Below are 26,456 nucleotides of genomic sequence, written 5' to 3' on the forward strand. Positions count from 1 at the left end.
GTATCTAAACCCTACTTTTTCTATCTCCCCTCATATCCCCTCTGCCTTTTTTTACATCACGGCTTCACCACATATTACCCACACACACATTCACTGGGGTTTCTTTTTTTTCCCACCATTTTTGGAAGCCTGAAGAGAAAATAGCCAATACCCACTAGCCAGCAGGTAAAGCCCCCTCCCCTCTCCTCAGATTGTTTCCCAGCTGCCAGTGTGGTGGTGGTGTAATGTTGATATTATCCCAAAGGATTCCATTGATTTGGGCTAGGGTCATGAAAAAGCAGTTTATGGTCAGTGTCTTCGGTTTCCAGAGGTCGGAGCATGCGGTGAAACCAGAGCTCTAGCCTTTCTGGACATAGCGCTATGCCTGCTGGGAACAACTGAGAGGTAAGGAGATAAATAAAAAGTGGGTGATTTGTTTCTCTCTCACTGCCCGATGTATTACTGAGGAAGTAATGTTCTGAAAATGTAGTCGCCTAATCAGCCATATCCGAAAATGGAAGCTCAGTGATGTGAGCAGCATTTTTAGTTTTGTCAGACACTATACATTATTCTCTTGTTCTGTTTGCATCAACATTTAGTTTGTTCTGGATTAGTTTGCCAAGAGTGTATATATTTACTGTTGAGGGTGAAAGTTTTATCAGTGGTGTTTTGAGCTTGATTCCTTACTCTCACTAAAAGTGTGTACTTGACAAAGTAGAGACTCACAGAAGTCTTGACCAAAATGTCAGGTGATGGGTGAAGACTTGGATGAAACCACTACTTTTAAATCATCTGCCATTATCTTTTAAGCTTTATTCAGTGCAGTGCTGACATATTACCTCTCCATGGTCTATCCACACTTTTCCTTTAGCATTTGTTTTTCATCTAAAGTGATCCACTGCAGACAGGAGTGTTTAAAAAATAATGATAATAATAAAAAAAAAACCTTAGCCTCTCCACAGCAAAAAGTTTGTTGAAGAGTTGTTGATTTGACTGTTGTAATGGTGGAACAACAAGGATGATATTTTCAGGAGACAACCGCCATAATATACCGCCCCCCAACCCCCCCCCCCCCCCCCCCCCCACACACACACACACACACCCCAGCAGCCCTCAGCCTGAGAATGTAAATGCCAATTGTTGTCCATATTTTGGAGGACAAAGAACATTCTTGTACTGTAGGGTTTACATTTATTTGGAATTCCTTGCATGTTTTGATCAGACACGTGTGATGCAGGTGTTTAAAATGTTCTGGTCCCAGGTCTTTTGTAGGTCCCAGTGAGGGTCAGCTGTGTTACATAATGAAAACTGTAACTTCAGCCGCCTCCTCAACAGGGAAGGATCCCCCTGGAGGGTCTGCTGGCTCATTCTAGGTGTTGTAAATTAATGAGTGCTTTTATGCAGAAGGACATCAGTGTAGCTGCCCAATGGTCCAGACACATTTGCAAGTGCACTGCCCAAGATCCCTTATATAGACTCTTCCTGAAAATGTATTGACAACAATAAAAGTCAAACTTCAACAATATTTATTTATTTTTAATAAAATGGTACCCCAGTCTCATAATCACTTTTCTTTTGATGAAACACTCAGACTTTGGAAGTGTTTTAGAGCAGTATGAACCCTGAACACAATGTAGTTAAGTGGGTGATTATTACGTTGTGTACCAATATTTATGTTGTTCAAAATCAATAGCCTGCAAGCAAATATTTTGTTTCCCAGTTCCAGTCTGCAGGCTGTTGATTGACTGCTTTCTTATAGGCACAGTATCACATTGGTATACTATCATGTATTATTTCAAAGTTGACCACAGTATGCTTTATTCCTGTATGAGCTTGTGGTATTTGTTGTTTGTAACCCTTGTTTGAACATACTGTGAGAGTCCCTTTCCTGAGATGATGAAAATTATTAGGCTGAGATTGAAAATATTAATCACTCTAATGCGTACCATATCAAATGAAGAAAAAAGACTGTGGCTCCACGATTCAGTCTGAAGAAAGAAACTGTGTGTTCTGGTAGATGCTGGGAAACACACACACAGTTAATTGACTTTCAGATAAAAATGTTGTTCAAAAGTGAGTCAAGCAAATGACACAAACTCCTCTTTGTGAACTGATTTCAAGTGTCTCTTTAAAAACAGTACGCTTTACCCCTTAATGATTAAAAGCACATTGATTTTTTTTAAGTACTTAAGCAGAAAAATGTAATTGTTATTGTGTAACCGATTATAAAGACAGTATTACATCACTGTTGAAGTTGAACCTGGGAATGAATCTTTTGCAAAGTCAGGCACCCTATATTTCATCTTACTTTTTCATGTCTAAGGTATCTATCTTTCTCCTTTTCTCATCTAATTGAAGTTTATCATAGTGCATATCTGTTTTTTTATGTCGTTATTTTTCAATTTTTGAGTGTGTAGCTGTTCATTCTCAAAAGCATTAATGTAGTGTTAGGTACAAATGTGTGGCAAAGCATTCTGTGGTAGCTAATAGTTGAAAAATGTTGATAGTAATGAGAGGGATTCTCACCTCTCCCTATGGTGTAATAACTACTTACAGTCAGATAAAAGCTAACCCAGTCACTCCCCCACATTCACCCAACAGTGCTTGAGAAAAAGATGAATGGCGTAAGTGTTTGTATAGATCAAGCTGAGAAAGACGGAGAAAAGATAGAAGCACAGAAAATGGATTTACTACAAAATCAATCTACGGTGTGGAAAACTCGACAATTATGTGAAAGCACACTCTCAGTTTTAACTTTGTTGAGATGTTATTTTCTTTTTTTGGAGAAGTTAATATAAAACAGGGGAAACATGTTTAAAACCATTGTCAAGAAAAAAAATGACACCTACTCGTTCACTCTCAGAAAATATGTTCTACTCATGAAGGACTATTATGACACTGGTTGGAAATGGCACCTTTCTGCTTGGTGTAGGCAGTATTGTTCCTGGAAGTTTAGGAATGTCATTTATTGTCAGATTTTATGAAATAAATATGCAATGTCCTTATCAGAAAAACAAAACTATGACCTTGGCATACACGAATGATCAGAATTCAGATTATCAGAAATATCAATATCTTGCTGTTGTTAGACTGCGTCCGCTATTTTCAAACATAAAAACAGTCTCTTTCATGTTGACTGTGCATTGCAGGAGAGCAGCAGGCCTCTTTTCTCCAGATAAATGAGCTATCTTATTCCAAACTGCCTATTAGCACAGCTCACTTTGTGTGGAACCAGCAGTCCAGGAATGAACACTGTGAAGAGGATGCCTTGCACTCTGGTTCAGCCATATGTTAGCTTGTTGCTACAGAATGTATCCTTATTTTGTTTTGTATGGTGCCTGGACTCAGACACCTACTGAAACGTGTCTCATTTTGTAATTTACTGATTTTGTTCTTGGAGTTTGTACTGGAAGTAAAGATGATTTAGTAAAATGAATCACTTGCAAATCTTCTTCATTTGGATTTATGTTGACTGGGTGGACTGCATCGACACATTACACCGAGCTGTAGCTCAGTGTAATATACTATGTTGACTTCACTGTGTGCCGAGCGAGTGTGTAAATGTGTTTCCCTGCTGCGGTGTCAGTGTGTATGGCTGCCAATAGGTAGTCCCATTGTGTAAGCATCAGTGTAGCGGCATGTCCCTCGTGCCCTTTGCAGAGATTATACACAAGAATCCATTTACTCCAAGCAGCAGCTGCTGTAGATATCATGTAGAGCCTCGTGTTTGGCTCTCTTCAAGTATAGTCCTTCATTAGAGTCTTGGCTGATTGAGAAAAAGAGCTATTTTGGCCATGTTTTATGACCAGCAGCTTTGTATGAAGTGATTCACACTACTCAGTATTGATCAATTGACTACACCTACTGAGAACACAAGATATACGACAAAGAATATTGAATCCTCTCCATGGTATTATCCTGTGTGTTCTTATTTATCTGACAGTATTGCAATGTAATGTAATGTAATGTAATGTGTCATCACATTACCATATTGTTGAAATCACAGTGTGTGATGGTACTCTAGTAACTGTGTTGATGCTATTTTGTTTTCAGGGTGGACTAAGGAACAGCAAGCATGAGTGTACACTTTCATCCCAAGAATATGTCCATGAGCTGCGTTCTGGCATCACGGAAGAAAAGTTGCTCAATTGCCTGGAGTCCCTCAGAGTGTCTCTCACCAGTAACCCTGTCAGGTAACTCAAACCTTTTTTTCCATACACTGCAAACTGTGCTCTGTACAATACTTTTTGGATTAATTCACTGGGTAACACTTTAAAATAAGTACACACTATTAAGCATTAAATACTGAATTCATCATTTATAACACATGAATACTCAATGTAGTTTATAAACACGATTAAATATGTTTTACTTATCACTGATAAGCACTACCTGTATTTATAAACTACATACGGATGAGTATTCATGCGTTACAAATGAAGAATTCAGTATTTATTAATGCTTAACTAATGCTTAATAGTGTGTACTTATTATAAAGTGTTACCATTCACTGGTAGAATAATACAAGATGCATCAGTATTTTCACTCATTCACTTCATTAAATCAAGAAATCATGAAATGTCATTATGTTGAGTGTGCTGTAAATGGAAACACTTTGAGATTGTCCCCGGATAAACACATTACAGAAGTCTGGCACTTTGTTGGTTGGTAGGTTACCCACAAACACAAGCACTTGAAGCATGCAATGGTATGCAGTGTGTTTTGAACCTAAATGCCATCTTAAAGATCCATCCAGCCTGCCTAGGTGGATTTATCAGCTAGGTCTGACAAGAAAAATACACAACATAACTTTTAAATGGTGAATGGTGTAGCTGACCAAACGAGCACAAGCTTATGGTCGCTGAGAGTGACTTTGTCCATTAAGCTCTAATAGATAGAAAGTCTTGTTGTCCATGTGAGAAAGCCAGACATTCTGAGACCTTAACAAGCATGTAGCTCTATGGGAGTCGCAGCAGTTAAGCAAGGTAGCCGTCACGCAACGAAGGCAGTGTGTCCTCGGTGTAATTTGTACAACCTGTCTCCAATCTATTCAGCGAAAAATGGCCAGTGCCTGCACCTTTTCTCTTTAATAGGCTATGAATGTATATATAAACAATTTTTAGATTTTTTTGTCAGCTCTGTCCCATTGAGCTTTGATTGGTACTTGAGCCATTCATCACAGGCCCTCACAGATTTTTCCAGCTTGGTCTCTTCTTGTTACCCAAATCCTCTATTCTCTCCTGTAAATGAACAATTTTAATTTGGTCCCCCGTCCCACTAGTGCTGCAGAACCCGTAGTGACAGCAGATCCTGTAAATTATTTACCATCCCACTGTTGAGATGTTTTTAATGTAAATCAATGAATGGTGCATATTAAATGGTCATTGGATAAGTTGAATACTTTTTTTATGTTAACTCAGGGTACAGAGAAAGGATCTGCCAGCATGGCCCCAGAGAAGCTTTTATTTAATCTGTGTGCCACTACCAGCATTACTGCTGCGTCCCTGCATTCAGCAATTTGGAAGAGAAGATGGTAGCGTTGTGTTTCCATGCTAAAATCCTGCACATTTACTACAATAATAGATGCTCAACCATCCATTCATATTTTCACATATCATAATTAGGAACACCTGTTTTTCATTCATTCATTCAATCAGCCAATCATGTGTCAGGGGTGCAGTTCAAATCATTAGTCATGGGCTTCAAGTAATATGATCTCAGCGCCATTGACCGTCGCAGAATTTTTGGTTTCAGTCAGGGTAGTATTCCTGATCTCCTCTGGGAGTTTTTACTCAAAATTGTGAGGGAAAAATACAAAACAAACAACCAAAAAAACAAAAACAAACAATAAGTGACTTGCATTTCTGCAGAGGGAAACATCATCTTCTGAGAGGTCAGAAGAGAATGACCAGGCAATACAACCTGATAGACAGAAAGGCCGTGGTATCCTCCACCACCATCCTTCACAGTTGCTTCTCAGAATGAAGGACATGTCAAACTGTGAGGTCGATGGGCTTCAACAGCAGAAGCCCACCTCGAGTTGTACTCCTGTCAGCCATGAACAAAAGTCTGAGGCTGCAGTGGACACAGGTTTCCCAAAAATGAACAGCTGGACCACCTAACTGTGTCTCGTAAATCTGGATTTCTCTTGAGGGACACAGGCAGTTGATTTTGGCATCAACAGTATGAATGGACCCGACCTGCCATGTCAACAATCAAGGCTGGGCAATGAAGAATTTAGAGCATTGCCAGCAAGTGGGGGCCCTTCCCGTTATGTATATGGTATTTTCCTGAAAAGATGCTTAATGAGTGAGGTACATACTGTATCCTGGACAGTTTTCCCTGCTTCCAAATAAAATGTAATCCTCAATCTTGATACTCAATCAGATCTATGTGCTGCCTTGAAGGATACAAAGATATTTGGTTGGTAAACAAGGTGACATAAGCTTTTTATAGATACACGAAGTAGCCATGGATAGGGTTATATTGTGCTAAATACAAATTCATTTTACATACAGCTTATTTCATATGTGCAGCTTGTTGAATAGCTGATTAGCTAAGTAATTATCCCTGGAGTGATGGCAGAGCTGTGAAGTCGGTCTCTCCAGTCTCCAACAAGCTGTGGGGAGTCAAGTCAGCCTTTCCACTCAGAAAGGCCAACTGGTGCCGAGGGGCTGTAAGAGAGGCCAGGCTTGCCCTATGGGTATTTTCAAATGGCTGAACCTTTGACCGTCATGTAATGGACCATTGCTTTATGGAGGAGTTGCCTCCCGCAGATGGCCAGGTTCGACCAGTGAGAAAGCCACCTTCAGGTGTGTGTGCTCAGGAGCACACGAGTCTCCTACTCATCTTCCAAGTTTTCATTTTTCTCTCCGGGGTAAAAGGACAGATTATTTTCTTGAAGCATGGATAAGGTTACTCCTAATTAATATGAATGCACTTAATTGTCATGGATCACAACACACAGGAATTCCACATTCGGTTTGCTACTCCTCTGACTTCACTATGTTAATGTAACCTTTGTACGGTATGTTATCTTATACTGAAAATAACCATGAAGTAGAGACAGAGCATAGCAGTGTATTCAAGCTTGTTTTAATCCATAATAATAATCATGTTTAAAAACTTTAAAAACTGGTATTTTGGAAATTCATTAGGACTTGGGACTAATCAATTTCCTTAGAACTTAAACAGTTTGGATACATTCAGTTCTCAATGGCCTAAAATTTGGATAAATGCATATCTGCTGCTAAACTCAGTTTGATTCAGGAGTAAAATAACCTAATATACCTGATGTAGCAGAACAATCATGTCTCTGCAGGAGGTTAAATATATTTTTTGAGCCATTTAATCTCAGATGGCTGTCTTTACATTGAAGTAACCACCCTTACAATAGTGCATTGTATCACACAGAGTAAATATTAATATCACAAAATGGGCTGACAAATAAAAAACAGTGATTTACAAAAATATATAATTTTTTGTTTCACTGACAAAAATAAATCCAGGCTCTTGTGTATGACAGTCAACATTTTAGTTAATGATGGCAATTTACAAGAGTGTAATATGGTACAAATCACCAACTGTTTAAGGTAAATTACTGTAGTAGTTATACATGATTAGTAACATCAAGTCATCAACAACAACAACACCAACTGGATGCAGATGGTCTACTTACATTTATCCCAACCTCTGTGCCTAATGTTGTCCTTGAATATGTCATTATTGATTACTCAAGAAACATTGGTGTCATTTGGATACATGATTCTCAAAGCAAAGTGGCAGTTTTAAAGCCATTCATATGAAATCACACATTTTGTGATCAGTGTTGAAACAAAGGCGCCATTTCTAGATATTTTTGTGATAATTTAAATCAAAACCACTGCATTGCTTCATTAAGCAACACATTCAAATCTACACACATGAAATGAAAGTCTCATTATAAAAGTGTTTTGGTCTTCACAGTGCTTACCATTGCTTTTTGTTTTTCCTGTGATGTTTGGGCAGCCTGCTAATTTGCTCCCAGAGGCCTGTGTTTGTCTAATAGTTTAATTGGCTGGGCTGTGCACCTGTTTGGCAGCACAGGTGGCCACAGGGCCATTGTGCTGAGGGCCTTATCTCCCAGGCAGTCCCACACAGGTGTGTGGCATGCAGCCTTTGCAGATCTGCCCACAGATGGCATTGCCTGGAGCGTCCGCTGCATACTCTGTTTCCACTCTCTTTCTCCTCATCTGCCATGTTTTCCACTTCTCTTTCTGTCAAAATTTCCCCAGCCAATTATTTATCCTCTACTTCATTCTCCCTCTTTTAATTTTGTCATTTGGATACACGCTTCTTAATTTAGAAGTGTCAGATTGACTAGCCACTTTTCATTAATTTCTTAATCCACTGACATGAAGTGAGATGCCAACTTACAGAAAATTACAACCCTCTTATTTTCTCATTTAGTGGCAGAGAAATCCTCGGGTGTCTCAGCTTGGCTGTCTTTTTTTTCCAGTTTCTTTGCTCAGTGTGTTGCACGTATAAAAACTGTGTTAAGATCCATATAAAATACATCTATGGGTTTAATATCTCAATAGGCAAAACATAATATTTTCAGTTTACAGTTAAAGCAAAAAACTACTTTGTGTCATCTATACTTGAGTTTTGGTTTGACGTGAGCTGGGCTACCCTATTTTACTTGGTAATCTCAGTTTAAAGCAGCTCAACGGAAATACAATTAAAGCTCACTCTCTGTGATCTAACTCAGCTGCTGCTCCATCAATAGACTTTCCAATATAAAAATAGCAGAGTGGTTTTGGGAAGCAAAGCGCAAATCCATGGCCTCAACCTTTTAGTTCCTTATGTTCAGCCCTCAGCATTACACTATGACTTTGTCAAATCCCGACAGTGACTTCCATATTAGATCTGCTAGCTCTCAGATCCCTAAGACATATTTAAGCAAAATTGAACTGGGCTCCTAACTTTTCATTATGTGAAGTCTTCACGGTACATGACAGACATTTTCTCATGGGCATTTTCTTGTGGGGTCTTTGTGGAGGTGGGAGACATTTGCTGACACCACAGTTTGTCTTTGTGTCTGGATACTCAAGGTGTGGGTTGTTGTGATGATCTAGCTCCTCTGCCACACAGGGTATCTCTGAGTCGGATTCAATCCCACAGGCTTTTCTCAGTTGAATGCTCGCAGCTGAGCACCAAGGGTTCCAAGGAACACTAGTCGTGATTTTTTTTTTTTACAAGCCGTGATGCCTGTTAAAATAAAGTTGCTCATCCTACTGACTGTCTGTCCTAATGGCCAGGGTGATAAAGCATAGAACAACCTCCTGAGCAACACTTGACATTTCTGCTGAGTATGGTTTTAGTGCTCCCAGTATAATGATTGAACAAGGATATTCAAAAGGACTTGGATGGTGCATACGCGTACAGTTAAAACATGGACAATTTCAAGAGTGTCAAAAGATACTCTCTTGGCACAAATGTTTTTTTATTATTATAAGCACTTACTTCTGCTCTTATACACCCCACGCTTCCTCCCTTGGTCTGCTCTATCCGCTGTGTGCACAGAAGCCAATTAACACCAGCACAAAGCACAAAGATATCCATCTGTCCATCTGCTATTGTGACAGCACAAACAAACACTACGATCTACCAGTCTCACAGGCTGGACGTGCCCCCTTGACAGCTCAGGCCTGAAATCTTGTCTGGCACAAACGCAAAGTGTGAATCTCAATGCAATTGCAAAGAGTGGACACTGCACTGATGAACAACATTCATGTGAGGTTTAGGTACAGTAGACATCAATGAGCCGGGTCTGAGAGACATAGATTTGTCACAAAGATGAATAACTGTTTCATCTCTGTCATTTTTAAGATCCTTATCTGAGTGAATCATCCATAATTGATCACTGTATTCACTTTGTTATTCTGGGTAGATATTTTTTTTTGCTCAGACTTCATGTCAATTTGGACATTTTAAATATAGTATTAAAAAGTCTGATTTCCTAAGTGAAGTTCAGACCATTCACAAGATTCCCAGTGCTATTACAAAGGAATCTCATCCACCCTCCAAACCATAGACAAGTTTACTTGTCAAGGAGAAATAAGACAGGAGAAATTTGTAAATTACAAAAATATTAAGTTGCAGCCAATAAGCAGAGATTTCTCTGATCCTTTGATTTTAACAGTGGCAGAAAAAAATCCACTCATTAGTGAATCCGTTTTTGTGTCTTTAGTTTTTAGGATGGTACAGTCAGTCTTGTTTTATAGCAGTCAAAGAGTTTTATTTGACAGTAAAATTTGGCACAAAACTTATGACACTGTCTTCAATGGACGTGACAAGCAGTCAGAAATGAGAAAGTTAACTAGTTTTTACCCTTGTGGCTGACTTCAGAGTTGATGTTCGCCCTTCTTCCTTGGAGGCAGTGAAAAGGATTTTGGAGACATAAATGTCCTCAGTGTCTGAGTATATTTTAAGAGTGATGCCTATTTGATTTTATGGCACCATCTGTTAACCTCCAAGATAGCCGTATCTGTTATGGCCCCAGAGTGATACATACATAATTCAGAAATATCTGATTTGAATTCCTTATTTAGTTGGAAATTTTCTTGCACAGGTAAAGGGAATAACTGGCATAAATCCTGTAATGGCCGATTCATTGTGTCCTTATTTCATTTTCCTTATTTTGGAACATTTGATCCCTTTGAGACACAAAACATGTACTGTGCATCATCACAAATTTGCCAAATTAGTTGACAACTAAAAGATGCTACAAATATTCTCTTCTTTTCTGGTAGTTGAACATAATCAAAATCTTATTTGACCCTTTTTGATAAGCGTCTTGAGTTCAAAATCTGTCCAATTTGGATCACATATTTATTTCTCCTGTTATGTTTGGGTATAAGAGCATTCATCAGCTTTCCTAACCAATGAAAATCATCTTGTCTGCTCTGTGACTTAGCAGAGCTGTTGAGCTGCCCTGATGTTTTTAGTAGTTTCTAACAGATATAGTAGCAGATAATGTAATGCAGAAATGCACACGCATTCTAAGAGGTGTACACAGACAATCTGCAAAGGCTTACAGTACATGTAGCCTAAAAGTGCCAGCAACAAAAGCTTAAACAGAATGGCAAGTAGAAGAAAATAGTATCCCTTCTGTCAAAGAAGTGCTTGCCACTGCATTTCCCTGTCTACCACGAAGGATGAAACTCATCACTGCAGAACCCTGAGGAATATGAAGATGCATCACTTCAAACCTGATGAACTTTTCTCTTATGTTTGACAAAACATACAGATTTTGAATTATGTGGTCTGATCAACTGCCAATTTGCTAGTTGTACTAATGTTTTCTGTCTGCCACTCATTGCTGAGGATTGTTGTATCTAAATAATAAGAATAATAAGAATGATTAGATATTTCAAGAGTGTTTTACACTGTAAGGGGTCAGTTCAGAGTATGCAGGGAGCGTGGTGTGCCGTCAATTGTCTTCTGTTATTCCTTGATTTAATTCAGCAGCTCCACTCCTTGGTCTCTTCCTCTGTGTCTAATTCTCACTTTTGTATACACACACACACACACACACACACACACACACACACACACACACAAACACTTTGCCTTCCTTCCAGGACACAGAAGATCTTTTATACCCACTGCCATCAGACTTTTTAATTCTTCTGCAAATGGTAGACGATCTGACAGAGAATTGAATTTCCCTTTGATGATTAATAAAGTAATTCGTATTCGTATTAAGTTACATCTGAAAAATTGGAGCATTCATCATTTATGTAATTGGCCTGATCTTCAGTGTTTGTTAGAGCCACAGATTGGAATTAAACTGTGACTCAAATACAGTTGAAAGTGCAAAGTGTTTTTTTTGTGTGTTTTTTTTATTGCACTGCTCCTACTCTAGTGTGAGCTCAGTGACATTGTGGGAGTGCTGACACCAGCCATACTGTTCTGAGACTCTTAACTTACTTTAGTACCTATATCAAATATCAGTACTACCCCATGGTTCTCTGAATAGGTCCTCTGTTGTAGCTTAATTAAGTTGTTTTGTATTATAAAGTTATTATGAAACGGCAGAAGATACACCTACTCACTACATCTCATGCAGCTTGTTTGGATGGTTCAGCCATTACATGTTTTCTGCTGCAGTGCATTAAATTTAAGAACTGTGCCAGCTACGTAGCACGAGACAGAGACCTGAGATATTATCACGACAGCCAAGTCACTTTCTGGTTGTTCTCTTTCAGGGACAGTGCAGGGACAGCAATGGTTTTGGCTCTCCGTATGTGTAAATACAGAATTGACATGGTGTCTATTAGTCTCGGGGCATTTTAGCAGTTTCTTGGCAACCTAATTTTACCTTGGTTCGACCATATCCATCAACAGTCTCTTAAATATTTAATTCACTTTTGTGCAAGGTGAAGCTTTCCATGAATAAGGGTCAGCAAAACAAAAAGAAACCTTGTGGTGGATTTGATAGGAATTTATAAGGGACAATCTTGTCTATTCTGGTGTTATATTGTGTGATATTGTGTGGTATTGCTGGTTTTAATATTCCTATAATTGTGTCGTTCTTGTTTTGCTGTCTGAATGCATCATGTAGTTCAGTAGCTAGAACATGAAAAGATGTATCGCATGGCATTATAACCTAGCTTTGGCAAATGAAGGAGGTCATTATATACAGTACGTACTATGTTGAATAAGCATTTTTATAAAGCAGCTAATAATGACAGAGGGTCAGTTCATCTGACAGTCAGTCCTTCATTTTTTATCCTTTCATCCACTCTGTAAACACCCCTTAGGACATTGGGAGTGGCAAAAAAAAAAGAAAAAAAAAAGTGATGTTTGGTTTTTAAATTTCATTCAATTTTACGCTCAGAAAATAAGTGTTTTTTTTTCTTGATTTGGTGGCAGTAGTGTTGCAAATTGTGTCAATTATGTTTGACAAAGTAAATTCAAGTGGTGTTAAATTCTGAGTTATATTATACGTTTTTTGTATGATGATTGATTCCTAACAACTCTCTGTCATCACCATTTTTCAAAAACAATCAACCTCTTACGAGAGAAAGAATATAATGTTATGACTTCAGTTGTAGCTGAACTTAAGCTCTACTTAAAACCTTGATAATATTAGAACGCATCAAACTGAGTCGGTTTTATAATGTCAGCAAGATGTAAGTCTAAGCTACATTAATGATAAAAGAATGACTTGTATATAAGGCCAGTAATTGACAATACAATCAACAAATTCATTGTGGTCAGCGTCAGCAGTTATAACGTCCACAGCGGTTTAATCAAATAAGTCTTAGTCTTAGACATTTTTTTTAAATGTATGATTTTTTTAGATGTACTGAGCAGGTAGTAGAGGTAGTTTTTTTATATCTGATATTGTCATCTGATATTCCCTTTGCAGTACAGTTATTTCAGCTGGCTAAATTGATCAGAATACTGTATATATAAATCCATGTTTGGCATGGTAAGCCACTAAGTAGACACTGGCGGTGCCTGGTTTCAAGCTATAATGTTTTCAGTTATTGTGTGGCCCCAATTGGAGTAATGTAGCACTGAATAGGTCAGTTATCCCACACAGAGACAATTGTATGGCTTTACATCTAATGCTATATGAAATAAATTGCACATGCTCAGAAGCTTTCAATAACAAAGCTCCCCACCCAGGCATGATTAAATGACTAAACTGGTTTATATACTAAAAGCAACCAGCCATCCAAACACAAGAGCAGCAATTGGTCAAAGAAAGTGTGAGACTGTATTTCATTGTTGCTGTTGAGAGATCGCTGTCACTGTACTGGTGTGACTGATCATTTTATCATGTACATTTCTCTTGCCAAGTATTTACAGAACTCTTCACTGTCACTGTTTCCTATAATACTATATCCTCCATTTCAGTGATCCACACAACTCATAACATTGTCACTACGTGCAAGGTGCTTATACCACAACCAGAAGTGGCACCTGAAATGTATTTCCATCTGTGCAATATAGTAGGTATGCTGTGTATATGTGTGCATTGTATAATAGCTGAAGTGCTTCTGCAGCTGCATTGTTTGACTGAAGCAGTTTGACACAGTATAGTCAAGACTGTTTGGATGAGGAGAAATTGAACGTCATGAAAGAAAGCTTGCTAATTTTAGCTTGAAAATTCTGTGAATATTGTGCACACATGTATGCCAATATACATGCAAATAATTTCTCACACAGAATAGATCCCTGCTACATTGAAGTTTCTGACTGCATATCAGCCTCTTTCATTCTTAAATGGAAAATGTTTGAAACAGCCAGGGCTCTTACAAGAGCTGGCCACCTAGACAAAGTGAGCCATTGGGGAAGGAGGGGTCTTGATAAGAGATGTGACTAAGAATCTGAAGGTCACTCAAACGGCTCCAGAGATATAGAAGAAACTTAAACATAAACGTGTGATGGTGGCAGTATCATGATGTGGATGTTTGAGAGACTAGGGGACTGGTCATGATAAGGTAAATGCTAATCTTTATGAAAACCTTTTGGAGAGTGCCCAGGACCTCAGACTGGAGTCTGGACTGGTGGTTTCCCATTTTCAAGAGTACAATGACCAAACTCAGCCAAGACAATACAGAAGTGGCTTCCAGATGTGCAAAACGTGTCATGTCATACCTCAAAAGACTATACATTTGCGGACCTCTCTAAAATTCTCTCTGTTTGCATTGGCATTGAGGTATATACTGCAGATGAGCGGAAAAAGTGTATAAAGGACTGAAAATTAGAAGAAAGAGACAAGAAAACAAAGAAAAACCCTGAAGCGGAATGAATAGTTTCTGAATGCAATGTACATCCTTCCAGTAAACATCTTGTTTGTATGTGAATGTGAATGTGAATACTGTACTTGAATGTTGGTCAGAGTCGTACATTTCAGTGCCTACATTTTATTGCTGTAACATAACTACAACATAATTGCGTCAAGCTTGCAGAAATAACACAAAATATAAAATAAGAAATTGCTTCCCAAAGACCAACCATGAATTTTTCATTTTGCCTGCGGAAAATACATGATTGTAGAAAGTAACACAATTTGGTGGCACTTAACTAGAGGATTATAGCCATCAATATTAGATGAACAAGTTCTCCCCCAAGTTAATGAAATCCTTGGTTGTATGCCCACATTAGAAGAAGAGACTGATAAGGGAAGGATTCGATCTCTTGTTCCCTCAATGTGTAATGTGAATCGCTACACTGATATTTTAATGGCCCCGAAGAAACAAGTACACATTATGTCTGACCAAACAAAGCTTAAGCCCTCTCTACAATACAGGTTTTCCTTCCTTATCCTCATCCAATAGAGGTTATCTGACTGGAAAACCCACTGATACTGTAAGCTTGTAAATATTATTGTTGATAATCCCATGTTAGAAAAAACTAAATATTCTCAAGAGGAAAATACTGACATATTAGGATGTGTCCATAATAGTAGAATAAAACACGCACACATACTAGTAGTGCTGTTATTAGTGTTGTTATTTGTGTTGGGTGTAATAGTGTGTAATAGTGTCCACTGAGGCTCTTTTACTGATGAACAGGGATATAGAGCTTTTCATAGCCCCAGGACAAACACTGTAGTAGTACCATCTCTCATTTTCTTTGTGGTAACTTTGGGGACATTTAGAAGGCAAGCTGCAAAGGACCTAAGGGTGTACGTGAGGGGACAGAAATGGATAGACAGTCTGAGATGTAGGGAGGAGTCAAAACATTTACTGCCTTAAAAACCTTGCAGGGACTGCATTATGTTGTAACCTGCAGGGAAACGTACATTTTTGATGAAAAATTTACTGTGCAGACACTTCAAGTCCCATTTTTCTTTTATGCCTGTCATTTCAGTCCAACAGCTATACACATTAACATTTTAATAAGCACAACCTCTCGTTTGAACATACAGTATATATTAGCAAAGCTCTTCTACATTTTACTGTGAGTAGTTGTTAGTTTTCCCCACAAGTTGTTTTTACAACAATTTATGTTGGTTCTAGATCAATCTTTCTTTCAATCTTTCCCTTTAATGTTTTTGCCCTGACTTCATGTAATGTTGGTCAGTAAAGAATCTCAAGAAGCAATGTGTGGCTCACTCTGACCACTGTAGTGGCTTTTCAGTCCCTTTCTGTTCGTAACAATTACTTGTCATTATGTGACAGCATCTGTGTGTGTATGAATCAAAGACATCCCATGTCTTTTGTTTTCCTCCCTCCCATCCTTATCAGTGCCTTTTTTCCCTTGCACCTTGTTCAGGTTACACAGCATTCCCAGAATCCCGTATTGCATTTCCACACACAATTTCTCTTCACAAACATTGGATCCATTTCCTGCTCTCTGAAGACTATTACCGTCATTACTAAGGAGAATAAACAAAGACGTGGATTTTCTGAATTGCACTCCCTCAGCCATGTCGCCTCCTTTCCCTTTTTGTTGTCTTTGTCATTTACTACAGTCATTTACTCCTACCTCCTCTGTCACACAAATACATAGTAGTGGATTATTATCTGGAAGTAAACAGAGCCAGTTTGTTCTTTATTCTTTTATCACCTTAGGTGTGTATGGCGCATGCTGGAAGGAAACATTCAAACTGGAAGGCTGTTTGTAAACTGACGTTTATAAATGTACAACATTATGATGTTTTGTTTTTATTAAGAAGACAGATCATCATTATCCACTACAGTAAATAGTAATAACATATAAATTTCTTCTGCTCATCTGCTAGTGCAAATTGAGTAATGGTGGGTTGTAGCGTGTGCTAATTTAGTCACAGATCAAAGAAATACCTCACCTCAACTTCACCAGTTGCCTCAGGCTATTGCATCTCATCCCTGATTGAGGGTCTCTTCCGACTCACTGAGTCAATACAAATGGCTTTAATACTCGGACCATTATTATTTCAAATCATTGTCAAAAAGGCGGGATAAATCATTGACTTATGCCCTGTTAATGTCAGAAAATTGCTCCATGCATTTTGTATTATTGACAGTTAGGGGCCTGAAAACAAGTAATGCTAATGACATAATCTGCCTGTGACCACACTGTCCCTCCCACCCTCCTCTTGCCTGTCTTAGACAAACAGGCTCATCTGCACTGGATCATTTGCTGTCTCCTGATACGCTGTGGTTTATAGCCAATTATCTCTCGTGAATCATTATTGATTACAGTGTTATCTTTCTTGCATTGCTTAATCTTTTGGCACAGGAACATAGCAGCTCACAGGGGGGGCTGAATACAAACTGCTGTGCGATTGGAATACTAAGTTAAGATGGGTGGGTGTTCATTTTCTTGTAAATGGGTACAGTTGAAATTCAGACTGTATTCAGTATAATGGGGTGCCGGGTGGTTTTCATTTGCAGCTCTCCCTGTTAGGAATTAAAAAAACACTGCAACAGTCAATTTATCTAAGTGAGTGTTAAACCTTCAATATTAGCCTGAATGAATGATTTCCTCTGAGGTTAATACGATATTGCTAGTGTTTGTTTCCTTCAGTAAATCAGCATGGCTTACAATAAACCAGTAGAGCAATCACAGAATATCAGAAAACTAATGTTTGTGTATCTTTCTTGTGTTTCTAGTTGGGTCAATAACTTTGGTCATGAGGGTCTTGGACTACTTCTGGATGCTTTGGAGAAGCTCCTGGACAAGAAACAGTGAGTTATCTGCTTTGACATCACACCACTATCATATTTATATCACCAGTTTCTGTTCAATGTGATCACCATGTCCTCTTTACTTTTTTTTTTAGGCAAGAGAGTATTGATAAACGGAACCAGCATAAACTTATCCAATGCTTGAAGGCCTTCATGAACAATAAGGTTTGTAAGAGTCGACAACAAGACGATGATTCATCCAGATGATTTTTTAGCTCATGATCTCATTTCATGTCAGTATACCTGCAAGATATATTGCACCAGTGGCATCCCAAATGATTCAAAATTGTTTATTGAAATTCTTAAATATATAATTTGAATTCACTAATATGAGAAAATGTAATGTTTTTCTTTTGAGCCATTTAATACTACTCACAAACCAGTGAAATTAAGCATCTTAATTTCTAATTGTACCTCTGGTGGCTGTGATTCCAAATATGATTTTAATCTGGATGCTGACAAGCCTGGAACAATGGGACAGAAAAGTGAAGCTAATTTTACCATTTCCAGCCCACAGTCTCAGATCTTTTAATTATCCTTTTTGGGAAAGTCTGGCTCATTTCTCAAAAGTGACACACATTTCAAGGATAGATGAACTATTGATATTGCTTCTCTTAGAGTTAATCCCCACATGTGGTCATCTTTACCCATTCCTTCAGTTGTGGGGAGACTAAAAGGTACAAGAGACTATAAGTATTTGTCCCTATAGTCCTGTCCTGGATTGAATTAATTCATCATCCTCTCCATTTTCTCCCATGGCCTCGTTGTCCCTCCTTAAAAGAAAATTAAGGCTAACTATAACTTACGTACATTAGATCTTCTTTGTATAATTCATTTCTTACTTAAAGTGAAAGTTCTCCATGAATGCAAATGCTCTCATTAATTTATACCCAATGGACTTTTCTTCTCTAACCTACCTTCTCCCTTTCATTTTTCACAGTATGGACTGCAAAGGATCTTGGGAGATGAGCGGAGCCTGTTGCTGCTGGCACGAGCCATTGACCCCAAACAGACCAACATGATGACAGAGATTGTCAAAATCCTCTCTGCCTTCTGTATTATTGGAGAGGAAAATATGTGAGTTGTACCCATTTTAGCTGATCAGTTGTCTTGTTTGTTTATTAGCACATCTTGACCTTGGACACTAATTAATCTCTTACATTATGAAAGAGACATATGCACAGTACAAAGGATATTATCATCCCATTATCACAACATGTACATTTTTTTCTTTTTCTTATTTTTATGTCTTCCAACCAAATAAGTTTATTTGCTTAACAGGTTCAGTCCACATGCTCTTTAGACCTTGTTGTTGAGTGGTTTTATTAAAGCTATTTCAATTTGGAGACATAGTTTAAATATTTCAGTAACAGGCATCTCAAAACCCTTACTGGAGATGTCAGTCTGGGTAAGTGGAAAAAAATATATTTTTTGTGATACGGTTGAACTGACCCTTAAAGCACCTTTGATTTACCTCCATTTAATTTTGTAAGTATTTTTTCAGTTTTCTTCCAAAGTTTAGTGAGGGACAAATTTCTCAACTTTTTTGCAGTTAATAATGGTGGTATAAAGGCATATCACCATCTCAAAATCCTGACTAATGCCAAAACGTGATGAAGGGATATATTTGCTACATTAATACACCTCTGTAATGTTTCTGAAAGTCTTCTCCCGCTGGGTGGCATGAATTCGTACAGAGATTGCACCACAGGCAGACATGTGTACTCACTGTGTGCATATAGTGCTTTTACAGATGACCTCAGATGGTACAGAAACCTGTTGGGTCACATGGTCAGATGATGCAGTTTAGCCTGTTTAATGTGTTGAACTGCTCAGTGTAGTTTGCCACGGATACACAACCTGGTTGACAGCTTATAAATTGGATTTAGGGGAGTGTTTTTTATTGTTTCCCTCAGGGCCAGACTAGAATAACAATGGCACTTCAAAGTCAGTCTGTATGCAGTGGTGGAAGTAAACAAACCCACAAATTCTGTTGGAGGAGCTGAGTTCAGCAGTGTGTCTCTACATCTCTGACCATCCAAATAGTTCTTAAGTTCTGACCATCCATGTTCTTGGTTCTCAAATTGATTTAGAAGTTAAAGAACATCAAGAAGAATGAGTCTCCATTTTGTTTTTTGTTTTTTTTATTTCAGGCAGTTCTGCTCAAGAGCGTTCTTCCCCAGTTTAGATTACTAAAATGAAGTTTGATTTTTTAAAGTCACAGTTTGATTCAGTAGCTTTTCCTAAAGTGTGTCCATTAACAAATACTAACCATAGCACTTTATGGTATTAGTATTTGTGGTATTTAGTATTTGTGTAATGGACACATTGGACAGGTTCTTGTCATCAGAAAATATGCAGTAGAATTCAGCCTTTTCACAGTATCTTGTAAATTTATGCAAATATATGTGGTATTGTGTGTTAATTTCCGTATTTCAATAAGCCTCACTGATGAGTACACAATACCTGGACATGGAAACGTGCTTTCATGTGCTTTTCCTAATATGAAGACAGCCTGTTTTGGGTGACACAGGGTATAAGGTTATAAGTATACTTATTATTACTTAATTATTGCCGAAGTCAGCTTGTTTATACAAAAATATGCTGATGGATCGATTCAATCAATGAATAATTAGATGCATATGAAAAATGCATGCAGACACACAAAACTATTTTAAGCACATACTCTCTCCGCATCCTCTCACACACATACACACCACAGAGAAGAGCGCATGCATAACAGCAGCGCGTGGTGAAACCCCCCCGCCAACAGGACAGACACCACCTTAACTAACAAATTTTCTGGGGGAAACACTGTATATATATATATTCCCTTTCCCCCTCTCCCTACCCTCAAAGTGATCAAGAATAGGTTAAAGTAAATATGGAGATCTTTGCCATGATCATAGAAAAAAAATGTATCCTCTAGAAATGACAGCCAAAGGAGCTGAGGCGTCACTTTCTTGCTCAGAAACTTCTCTGCCAACCAGTGTTGTGACGCTGACTCATGTTCAACACCCACTTCAGCTGACAGCATCAAAAGGGAACACGACAAGTTAAGCAGATCTATCTTGCCTGTTTTGAAGCGTCGTCTGAACTGGCTTTAAAGCTACTCAGTATGCAGCTCCCCATGCTTGTCTGTGACTTTCTAACCCCTATCACAGAGCATGGCCGTTCAATTTATCTCTCTGTCAAGCTTACTCCACGCATACAGTCCTATTGGTCAGACACATGATCTCCCACACTCACTAAGAACTGCTAGTATTTTGCCATCTTCAAAGTGTTATGCTCGGGGTTGATATGGCATGTGTGATAACACATGTTCACACATTCATATACTGACTTTTTAACATTTGGCCTAGTGTAGCTATTGATTTTAACTTATTCATTATAACAGCGAGAGGACCTCGTATATCAAGAGGCAAGAGAGGACGGCTGAGGACAGGAGAGTTAAGCTGTTCAGTTTCTCAACTGAAAGGCAAAAAAGCAAATGTGGCCCTGCAGTGATAGAGAGGCCACCTGTTACCAGTTACTATGTGGGCATATTGTAAATCACTGTTTACGTAAGTGCTCATAAGACATCAATTTACTTTTATTGCAGCTCTCTGTGTGCATTTCCATGTGTGTAGCACAAACTTTCTCTTTCATTCACAATTCAGAGGCTGAAATTGTCCAATGTTCTATTTAGCCAAGCTGCCTTGAGCCCTTGCAGGTACTCTAATTTGCTTACTTTCTCAATGGGTGTATTTGCACATTAGTCTGGTAATAATTTGCACCCTTCCTCACCTGGCCAAATACTCTCTACCACAATTGCTTTGACAAGTGAACACATTTGCAGTAAAACCCTGTTTTTGTCGAGCACCACCTTAGTAGCAACCATGATGAAGTCAAAATTGGATACTGCTGCAATAATAGACCAGACTGCATACAAAGAGATGGAAAGCAGCAGCATTTGTCAGGGTGACCAAAGACTGGCCGAGTAAATGTCCACACCAACACACCAGGGAAGATAAGATACATGGTGTTTGAGCTGAAAATTGTGAGTAAATGTCCTGTCAGTGAGGTGATAAAAGTGTTTGTTGACTTTTTTGTTTGCCTGCTCCCTGTTCTCTGTTGTCTTCCAGCCTGGATAAGATTCTAGCTGCCATGACAATTGCTGCAGAGAGAAACAATAAAGAGAGATTTGCGTCGATTGTGGAAGGACTGGAGAACCATGAAGCCCAGCAGCTCCAGGTCAGGATTTTCACACTAAAAAGCAATTGACATCTCTCTAATGATTGTCATGCATCCATCACTACCTTCTTATTAGATCAGTTCTTTTGAAGGGTAACTGTATCCTTCATGGTATAGTGGCCAACCCAATGACTGATAAAATGTTTTTTTATAATACTGATACTCTTAGTTCAGCATTATTCCTTTTTGCTTAAATAGTCACACAAACTAATTCATATTGACCACGGTGGGTAAAAGCACGCAGGCACAGTCCAGTGTCATTCACACAGATCGTGTTTTGCCGTGAATGCCACTTTTGATGCCGGCCAAGAGTGAAATTGACAGTTGTCACCCTGGGACCCACTGTACCTCAGCCTCACCTGTCTCCATACATGTGTCTTTCTCTGCCCCTGTCTGTGCTGTAGTGTCCACTTGTCAATCCCACAGCACCTCGAACACATGTGATGTGATCATGGGACCATTGAAATGCACCTAGAACTCCATCACTACTGCTTTAATCAAAAACACCTGCTTCAGTGGCTACCTCTACTGAACAAACCCATACTCCAGAAAAAAATGATATTAAAAAAAGCAGAGATGTTGAGTTCCTCTAAGCTTTGTCTTTTTTCATTCTTTTTCACATTTTTCCTTCTTTTGCTGCCTTGCTCATTTTTTGTCACATCCTACAGATTCCTCCCCGTGCTTTTTTCTGTGCTGCAGTGAAGTTGGGTCTCTGAGGACTTGGTGTGAAAGGGCAAACACAGCACCATACCTCTCCTCATTTTCATTAGTATTCCTCAGCAGCAGGCAAAACCATACAACGGCAATAAAAACCCCAGTTAAAACATGTTTTTGTGAAACCAAAACTAGGGAATTACTGAAGGAATTACTTTTTTAACTGCAGGGATTGGGAAGTCATGAAGGAAAAGTCATGAAGGAAACTGATGAGGCGGGTGGAGGAAGAGAAAGTAGATATTCTTTTATTAGGAGGCTGTTGTTTTTCCTTTAAATTTTGCTGTTAATGAAATGAAGCTCTGCTAATTGTGAAGTAAATTAAAATGCTTTGCTGATGCAGGGGGCTCAAGGAAATTAATTGACTTTTTATCCAAAACCTGTGATGGGCTGTAGAACTAGACTTTGCTAATGTGATTAAAATGTGTTTTTCTTTAGTTTAGGCTATGCTCGTCTGCTGAGCACGAAAGAAACTCAGCATTTCAACATTAAAACTGTCCCAGCAGTGCCACTTTTAATTACAGTGTTTAGAAACCCCCCTATGGCTCTGCTGCAGCTCTGTAAACCTACACAGATAATGCCCCCACACCCCCAGCTCCAACCAAACTACTCATCTCTGCACTATACAGTATATGGCCAAGGTATGTTTGAGGTGCTAGATGTAAGTATCCATCTGTATGCAGGAGAAGAGAAAGAATATTTCATGAGCTCCATGGCTTTCTTCACTCTCATAAATTCTGTGAAGATTTGGTGGAGTTTCTTTTATGTTTCTGGCCTCTGGTGGATACAGTAAAATGTCAGGTTTCAGTGCACAGATCTTCCTCAGAAGCCCTCATGCCTTTCTGGAACAGGGCGAAGTTTGTCATGTTTGGGAGCGTGGCGCTGGTAGTACATGCTCAGTGGCATGACGCCCCTGCTTTCCTGAGAGATTATGCAGTATCCTATATCTGTATTTCACAACATTATTTCACCTCTGCATGGCTGACAGACACACTATTGCTTCAACTTCACAGTAGCAGAAAAATAAATATAAAGAAACTCAGAAAAGAGATTTCGTTTATTTTATTATCTTAATTACCCCTAATAAAATATGATTAAAGTTTAAAGGATTGATAAACAAATAGTGTGGAGAAATATTAGACAAACAATTGAGGATAATGAGTTACTGTAAAAGTAATTTGTTTCATATACTCAGTAACTGCTACAAATAGTTATTAAACTTATGAGCAAAAATTTGTTAGAATAAATGTTCTTTCAGAAAAATAATAAAACTTATAGTGGAAACTGCACAGAATCAGCATTGTTGTGGCTCTTATAAATAACACATACAAGCCAACGGCACAGGGTCAAGGTTTCAGAAGACAACATTTCACATCGTCCATGGGAATCCTTCAGCCTGCTATTGATTGTCTGTCCAAGGAAAACTGTCTTATCCATGGCCTGCTCCTCTGAAACACCTTTCTGCTCATTATAATTCATCAGCAATTTCCTCTTAACCCCATCTTCCACCCAACATACACACAGAAACACACACACATACTTAGAGGCTTTTTCCTTACCAATAAATCCATTAATAATACACATGTAGTCAATAGACACACCAGACCTTTACTTTCTGCCGTTTCTCCCCTGGTCTCTCCCTCTCCATTTACCTCTCACTCCATCCATGCAATTTCTTTTCCCTGATCTTGATTTTGGATAGTAAATATTAAGAGCAAACACTCACTCCAAAACACACATTTACTTTACAGAGACCAAACAGAATTCCCGATTAAATTATTTCATCTTATACTAATACATTTTGCAAGAAATATGTATTCAGTGTTTAATTTCTAATTTATATTTATATTTCCTAACCCTATTCTCCTTGATTTTGTCTCACTCCACTACAGGTTGCTTGCATGCAGTTGATCAATGCTTTGGTGACATCCCCGGATGACTTGGACTTCCGGATACATCTACGCAATGAGTTCTTGAGATGTGGCCTCAAGAAGATCCTGCCTGTGAGTTATCAAACCAGCTAGTGACTTCAAATCACAAAGGCTGGACTTTTCACATGACACAGCTAACATTGTTTCATTAGTTTTCAAAGTAGCAGTATTTCTGTTAAGTGTGATCATTCTGTTATCATTTTCTGAAGCAAAGGCAAAAAGGCTCAGACTCATCACTAAAGCTCTTGTTTGTAGTGAGTCAAGTCAGTTTTATTCATAGAGCGCCAATTCACAACAAAGTTATCTCAAAGCACTTTACAAAAAGAGAAGTTGTAGACCTTCTCTTCGTAACAGTGAGAGGGGTGAACATGTCAAAGAGCCAATATGTCATCACAGCTGCTCCTGTTGATTATTACTGTCATTACTTTAATTATCTTCTATTCGGATATGAAAGAGTCTCAGTGTACAGTCATTTATGAATGCCACATTCACAGCTTTTAATGCAGACATTCAAACTGACACGCTTTCATCTAATTATGAGTTATGCTCAGGAGTCAGTGTAGCTATTTGCAAGGAAAAAGTGAACTTGACTGAAAAAGAAAGGCCACTTTGTTTTGTTCTTACAGTCCTTGATGCATACATTTGGCCCTCCTCCCCTTCTCCTTCTCTACTTTTCTTTTTTCCTGCACCTCCCTCCGAACCAGTGTTGCTAAAGACAGATGGTGCACCCAAAAAGCGGTGCAGTGTGATTGATACCTGCAGAAATTGGGTTACATTTGGCCCCGTCTCCATCTGTAAACTCCACTGCCAGTGATTCATAGAGAAGTGGTAAAGAGCACCCCCGTAGCCCCTCATGACTGGAACAGGTGTGTAGGAATAGGTACTGTCTGGAGTGTGCAGTGAGAGGTTTTAGGGCGTTTCAGTTCCCAGGTCTCTGTGCAGCTGGAACAGTGAAACTAATAATCTCATGCAGACTTCTAAAATATGTCTGGTTAACAGTAACCTATACAGTTTAAGTCTGACAAGATTCAACTGTGAAAATAAAAAAGACCATAGTAGTAAATCATAAGAAACTACATCTAAATTATTCCTTGCGGGTGCTGTGAGTTTTTCTTTTATATAATTGGAACTGTGAGTCGACCTTTTGTTCAACTTTACATTCTCAGTTATCTGTTGTATGTCTAATTTCTTTTTAGGAGCTAAAAGAGACAGAGGAGCTGGACATCCAGCTGAAGGTGTTCAATGAGAACAAGGAGGAGGACTCCATTGAACTCTCCCATCGCCTGGATGACATCCGCGCTGAGATGGAATATCCTTTGTGCTTCCTTTGTGTGAATATACAGATGAACAGACATGAGGAACTTGCAGTGAGAGATGAGTGTAGACCGTGGGTTTGGTCAAGGTTTACAGGCTAAAGCCTCTCACAGCTTGATTCATTAGAGAGGGATTTGAGGACCCAGACCACAATATCCAGCTCCATTTCTGACCAGGTATACTAAGTAAATAACCGTGTCATCTTAACCTCCCACCTTTTTCCTCTTCTTATTTACTCTTCACATCCTCTTCCTCTCCTTTCATCTCCGGCTCACTTTGTTCTCTACCCATTACAATTGGGTAAATCTGGACTGCTGTAAAACAGAAGGAAGATATCAAGCAGACATGCTTTCTTGTTCTTACCATTTATTATGTATAGTAGACAATTAAATATTTTTATGTTCAGCAATAATATATTTCATCGTCAAGGTTTCTTCAGTGTAAGTACGGTACTAAGTTTCACTGTTCCATTTAGGAAACGTAAATTTTCTCCGCCATCTCTGTACCATTGGCCATTTAACTCCAAACATGCTGAGTAGAAGTTAATAAGGTGAGCAGTAATTTAGTCCCCAGTTGGAAACTTCTTCAAGCATCCCAGAGAAGAACTCTTTAA

At 38.7% G+C, this 26,456-nt stretch overlaps 1 protein-coding gene across 2 annotated transcripts in view; it reads left to right on the forward strand.

Annotated features, from left to right (window-relative positions):
- Window positions 1-26,456, forward strand: part of diaph2 (diaphanous-related formin 2) — a 345,696-nt gene that overhangs the window by 88,477 nt on the left and 230,763 nt on the right. For both annotated transcript variants that reach the window (XM_085789352.1, XM_085789351.1), the window contains exons 7-13: window positions 4,033-4,172; window positions 17,580-17,654; window positions 17,750-17,819; window positions 18,595-18,731; window positions 21,779-21,887; window positions 24,491-24,601; window positions 25,726-25,847. In XM_085789352.1, coding sequence (XP_085645478.1) covers window positions 4,033-4,172; window positions 17,580-17,654; window positions 17,750-17,819; window positions 18,595-18,731; window positions 21,779-21,887; window positions 24,491-24,601; window positions 25,726-25,847 — 764 coding nt within the window. The remainder of the gene's footprint in view (window positions 1-4,032; window positions 4,173-17,579; window positions 17,655-17,749; window positions 17,820-18,594; window positions 18,732-21,778; window positions 21,888-24,490; window positions 24,602-25,725; window positions 25,848-26,456) is intronic.

This window comes from Trachurus japonicus, chromosome 10 (assembly GCF_045865225.1).
Source record: "Trachurus japonicus isolate A0001 chromosome 10, Traja_1.0".
NCBI classification, from domain to species: domain Eukaryota; kingdom Metazoa; phylum Chordata; class Actinopteri; order Carangiformes; family Carangidae; genus Trachurus; species Trachurus japonicus.